The following is a 6,303-nucleotide window of genomic DNA, read 5'->3' as shown; positions in this document are numbered from 1 at the left end:
CCCCGCCCGCAAAGAGTTTTCTAGTCTTAGCCTTCTTCCGTTCAAGAATCACCAGCTCAAAGGGCGGAGTTTACTTGGGCAGGGCTCAGGTGCTGAAGGGAACGGAAGGGACGCCTGGCCAGGCTTGCAGGCTGGGCGGGCCGGGGAGAAACGGTGGGAAGGGACCTAGGCTTCCTACGCGTCGGTGAGACTGCCAGGAGCAGGGGGAGGAGCTGGAAGGAGACTCGAGCTTCGGTCCGGTAGGTGGGGGAGGCGCGGCCCGTCTGCTCCACCACACCCGAGTGTGTTCATTTAAAAAAAAAAAAAAAAAAGACCCGACGTAGAAGAAAAAGAAACCTGGCAGGTGTGGCTTCGCCTTCCTGTGCCAGCGGGGAGGAGACCAGCCCTCCACCACAGACCAACACCAACACCCAGCTCGTACACAGCCTCTCTGCTTCAGCACCCACTGGAGAGCAACAACCTTTTCTCCTCTCTGGACGCCAGCTCTCTCCACCACCACCGCTGGGCGCAGCACCTTTCTCCAACTCTACCCCTACCCCGGCCCGGCCCCCCCAGCGGGGGTTTTCTCCCTGTCCCCCTTTTGCTTTCTCTTCCCCACTTCGACCCCTGCAGTGTACGGTACACTGCCCCTGGAGCAGCAGAGAGGAGAGAGTCAGCTGTTTGTCGGTTCTGCTGGGGTCTCGAGGAACTTTTTTTCCCTTAAATTCCTTTGGTTTCTTTCTTGTCCGCATAATTTTCGCTTATGCCTCAGCCTTAAATTGCTCTATTGATCGTCGACCAAGATGAGTTGCAACGGAGGATCCCATTCGCGGATCAACACCCTGGGCCGGATGACCCGAGCTGAATCCGGCCCAGACCTTCGCTATGAGATGACCTACGGGGGAGGCTGCGGCGGCGGCGGCGGCGGTGGCGGCGGCGGCGGCGGGGGCGGGGGATCCAACAACAAGATGTATTACATGCGGAGGTGCACTGTGAACGACCAGAACTCCGACGGCTATTGGTGGGTACAACTCAGGACGCACTCGGGCCGGGCATGCTAGGGGTCAGGAAGGAATGTTTCTGTGGGTCACTTCTTTTTTTCCCTAGTTAGAGAACCAGTTACCCCGGGGGTAAATGCTACTATACTTCTAATGTACGTTGATTTCGTTCTCCCGAGGTCTCCCTCCAAAGACGTTCTCCATCCATACCAAGTCTGAACAGACGGATTTAAAAGCCCTTATTTTTAAAAATCACCTTCCTCTTTCACACTAAAAAATAAAAAAAAAAAAAAAGGAAATTAAGGATACCAATAGGAATGAAGGAGGGTCACTTTTCTTGTATATTAGACTAGCGGAGTTTCTGCGTGCTGCTTGGATGACTGATGGGAATAGTGTGGGAGGGCGAATACTGTATTTGTATTTCACCTACGAATTTAGAGAGGAGACTGGTTTGGTTAGAACCCCGCCTTTGCTCAAACACAGTGGGTGTTTAAAATTAGGAGATTAGCTCTCTCCTCACTCACCCGCTAGCGAGGCTCAATATGGGAATTCGTCTTTTATTGTGGTTTAGAGGAGGAAGTTGAAGGGTGGGGGTGGGGAGTGGAAGAGCTGTCATTCATCTAGTCCACCCCGAACTAAACTAGTTGCTGTCCATTGAGGAGTGGGGGAGGGACTGATAGGAGAGAAGTGGTTTTGCGCCTGGGTTGTGTTTGGAGACAAGCTTATTTAATTTTTGTCATTGTCATTGTGCCTCCAGTCCCTAGGTCGGTGCCTGGCACGTAGTAGGCGCTTAATAAATGATTGTTGGTTGGTTGGTTAGGAGAGCAAGGTGTTGAGGTTAAAACAAAAATACAGCGTTCTCCCCTAAAATAAGCATTGTATTTTGAAAAGTATAAAAGGAAGAGATTTCATGGTCCTCCGCATCCCTCCAAATCTAGTGTTTGGACTTGGGGAACAGTAACAGGTCGCTAAACAGCTATGTGCCTAGTCCCAGTATAATTCAAATTCAGTTTCACTGTTCACACCAAAAACCCAACAAAGCCATCCGGAGCAGGCAGGATCTCCACCCCGGCTTTCTTGAAGAGCTAGAGGAGACGGAGACGAAGATACCGACGAGTCTCCTCCTGGCTTCCCTTCGGGGAATCCCAGTGTGTCATTCCCCAAGATATTTCCTTTACCCCCAGCCCGGTGGCTTGTTCAAACATCCTCTCCTCCTCACCCTCCCGGAATGGTGGAGGCGCTGCTCTCATCCCTTCGCCTTCCTGGAAGTGGAGAAACTGAGCGCATTTACGGGTGCAGAGGCAAGCATTGAAGTGTTCCAATTAAGAGAGACTTCCAGGAAAATGAGGAAACCCCTAAGTCAACTACACCTTTCACTACCTACCTACGCCCCCTGAAGCTGCAGGGTTCGGCTCTCGCTCTCCTAGGCAATTTGCCGACAATCGATGCCAGCTACCCCTGGGAGGCTGTGACTTTGCATTCTTTTTTTGCAGTGCTGATGAACCATAAAGCAAGGAGGGTAAAGATTTTAATTAGTGAACAGGGTGCCTTTTATTTGGTGCCATAGACCCTGTATCATCAAAGGAAGGTTTCCTGGGCTGCTAAGGTGCAGAGAGTAATAGAGAAGTAGTTGTAAAGGCTGGCTCTTCCCACCCACTTCCAGAGTTGTTGTTAACTCCTGGAATGGCGTCCAGTGACTGAGAGGGCCACTTCCAGAGCTAGAGAGAAGAGAACAAGTCAAATTATCCGTGGGAAAAAAGCTCAGCTAATGTGATATGCACGATCGATTTCTCAGTGATTCTTGGAGCGCGGAGCTGCTGGTGTATTCAACATTTTCTCAGTTTCTTTGATTTTACCAGCTTGAACTACCTATCTTTACCCACTCTGAGTCTTAGGAAAAGGAGGAGGATATAGAGTACTTTGCTCCTTGTAGTTAGCATTGTGGTCTTAGGCTGGGGTGGAGCTGAACCAACCTGAAAACATTTAAGATTTTGGATTTGAAATACTTTTAAAATGAGGATTATTAAAACTCAAACTATTTTCCACTTGGCTCTAACTTCTTTTCAAAGTAACTTGGTTGTTCTGGATAGTTCTGTGGTTCGCCAAAGACTGTCAATCATCTTTAAAACTACTCTTGTCTGAACAAAATGGACCAAGGGGTTTTTCCCAGAAAAAGAAGCCAAGCTGCAGAGGAAATAGGGTTGGGATTATCCTGTAGACGTTTTTAGGTTGATTATTTATTTAAAAATTTTTTTTTATTAGCTTTAAAAGTCTTGCTCACTTCCCCCTACCTCCATTTCCCCTTTATGTTACCCATATTCAAGATACACATTCTTTTTATCTTGAATTCACACAGTCAAAATTTACAGAGGTCCTTGAAAGTCTTTCAGCATAGGTTTACTATTGAGCAAAATTTTACTTCTTAAAAGACAATTCTTATTTTAATTTGCTTTGCTCTTCTAGATCTAAAGCCCTGGATGCTTCTTTAAAATGAAAAATAATCAGTTGTGTTAATGTAATATTTTATCTTAGGCAATTAAAATGTTATAGAGAAATGCTATTTCATTTATTTCGTAAAATTTTAAATAATGTTTGATAGCCATTAGTTACTGAAAAATTGTTCTATGAGAGACAGTATTTTTTACAATCCATAACATTTCTTTTGTTGGATTTTTCCAATCTTACTCCTACTTAAGAATTCCTTTAATACTAGCAAGACTTACATATTTTGTTGGTGGGGAATAGACTTATATAAATAACCTAATTTCATGCAACATTAGTTGCATTTTTATTTATCTGTACTGATTTTTCTTTTAAAAAAGTAATACTTGTTACATAGCTTGGTTTGACATCACTTGGCTCACTGCACACTATCACAGACTTTATTTGACTTGCATCAGCATGCTCTCATTCTTTTAGATCATGCAATATAATTTTCTTAGACCTGTTCTAACCTGTATTTGTGAGAATGCTGGTGATGGGATTATCTAGGGGTGGGCGATTAGATGATGGAAAATAATAATAAAAGTAATAATAATAATTCTTACTTTTTATGGATAAAAATTATACTTACTGACCTTCCATCATAAAAGTAAATAGACATTCACTTTAAACTGTTTTTTCTAAACATGGCAATATTTCTCTAAAGAAAGCTGCTTATATATTTACAAATCAATTCAAAAATGGGGGACTTAATTGTATTAGACAGCCTATTAATTAAAAAAGTCTAAGTTTCCTGATTGAATTAAACTAGTGACTTAAAATAATGAGTAGCTTGACAGAATTTAACCTTTCCCAAAAATTGACTATGAAGAAACAACTGAAATACACCTTCCTTTCCATAATTTGCTATAAAATATTCCTTCATTTCATTTTCTAATATCCAAATCACATTTTTTCTTAAGGCAGCCTATTTAAGTAATAACACCTTTCTCATTTTTAGGTGGAGTGAATACTTATGCTGCATATAATCCCTTCTCTGCACTGTAGTTCAACAGTGCATTGCTATCATTCTCAGTAAATGTTCATGAAAAAAATTGGGCTATACCTAGAAAATTCAGCTTCAAATTCCATTTACATAGTGTTGTTTGAATATTTTCTTCCATTAAAACAGAAGTAACATTGTTTTCATGAAAAGAAATCAGAACTCTGTGCAATGCAATTTTATCATAAAGTAAAGTGATCACTGTCCAAGTTAATGTGAAAGCCCAATCACACTTAGACATATCTTTGTTGTCAATATGGATTTGTCCAAAGATTTAAAGCAGAACTTTTTTTTAAACATTTATTAATATTCATTTTTAACATGGTTACATGATTCATGCTCCTCCTTTCCCCTTCAACCCCCCCCACCCCCCCTACCCATGCGCATTTCCACTAAAAGCAGAACTTTTGATACATGTGTAGTGTTAATAATTGTTTTGCCCTGTGTGGTACTTTAATATTTCTTCTTTTAATTCCCATGATTTCAAAATCATAAGGCTTTAATTTCAGCTGAATCTTTCCTTTTAATGTTAAAAAACAATTTTCTCTTTCTTAGCATGCTATTTAACTTGGTTATATAAGTCATTTCATCATATTTATGAGGTCTGAATAGATGGAGTGACATAAATCATTCATATACAATTTTCTAATAAAAAAAAACCAAACAAGAAACTGAAGTTCAAAATAGTTCAGTGATTTACTAATATTTAGTCACCATGATAGAATGGCTGAATCATATGATCATAGATCCAGAACTAGAAATTACCTTAGGGGTCACTTAGTCCAACTCTTAATTTAATAGATGAGAAAGCACAGTTCCAGAGAACAAATTTAAGTGATTTGCCTAAGGTTACTCAGATAGTGGCAGAATCTGCATTCAAACTCAGGTCCTATGTAACACCAAGTTAATTTCTCTTTCCATTGTACCACACTGTCTAGCTTAGTGCTAACTTTTCTTTGTATCATCAGAAAGGCTGTCTCTTAATTGTATACATTAGGTGGAATTAGTGAAGTGGTAAAACTGTAAACAAGAGAAACAAGAACTTTACTGCTCTAACTCTTCAACTACAAATAAATAAGCATTGTGATTCCATCTGTGGGTGTTCTCCTTCCACTGATGCAGAGAGAAACCCCTCCATGTTTTCCTAGACGGTTTAATGAGTTGCTGTGGTCAAAAATATGTACCAACCCTTTCATGATGAGCATGTACCAATTAGATGATTATTAAGATGAAGCTCAAAATATATTTTAAAAAATCAGACTTGTTATTGATTGTTTTTTTTTTGTTGTTTTTGAAAAGTGTGTTATTTAACTTTAATTTTAGCTCCTGTTTTGCCTGTTGTCTTCATCTGGCTACATCCATATTAAATATTTGATTTTATAAAAATCCTTTCTGTTCATTCAGTTATCTTCTTCAGTGTCTACTTCTCTAGTCTACTCAACAGTAGTGCAATTTATATTTAATGTGGTGTTACACAAGCATACTAAATTATGGATCAGTTCTATCTAATGAGTTCCACCAATGGCTTTCCCCTCAGAATGGATGTATTCTTATGTAACTCAGATTATTTAAATGTCTTGGAAAGAAAAGAAGGAAAAAAAAAAGATTGCTGATGCTTCAGTGCCAAAATGCTGAATTTTCAGGGTGGAGTTAAGGAGGGACTGGGTGTGACTGGGATTCCACCTCCCCAAAATGGTAAGCCAACCAGTCTTTCCAGACTAGGAGGTTCTAGAAGCATTGTCTTCAAGAGTCTGAGGTGTGATTCTAAGCTAGCCACTGGTGGATCAGAATATAGTTGCCATCGTTCCTTTTTCTACTTTTTCTCTGCCAATGTTTGGTGGG

General features: G+C 40.9%; 1 protein-coding gene across 3 annotated transcripts in view; it reads left to right on the top strand.

Annotated features, from left to right (window-relative positions):
• Nucleotides 1–765: 765 nt before the first annotated feature.
• LOC123240358 (desmoplakin) overlaps nucleotides 766–6,303 on the top strand; it is a 47,363-nt gene continuing 41,825 nt past the window's right edge. For all 3 annotated transcript variants that reach the window (XM_044667855.1, XM_044667847.1, XM_044667837.1), the window contains exon 1: nucleotides 766–1,000. In XM_044667855.1, coding sequence (XP_044523790.1) covers nucleotides 783–1,000 — 218 coding nt within the window. In that variant the 5' untranslated portion in view covers nucleotides 766–782. The remainder of the gene's footprint in view (nucleotides 1,001–6,303) is intronic.

Source organism: Gracilinanus agilis, chromosome 1 (genome assembly GCF_016433145.1).
Source record: "Gracilinanus agilis isolate LMUSP501 chromosome 1, AgileGrace, whole genome shotgun sequence".
In the NCBI taxonomy this organism is placed as follows: Eukaryota; Metazoa; Chordata; class Mammalia; order Didelphimorphia; family Didelphidae; genus Gracilinanus; species Gracilinanus agilis.
Note: the sequence above shows the minus strand (reverse complement) of the source record. Positions and strands in the feature narration are given on the sequence as shown.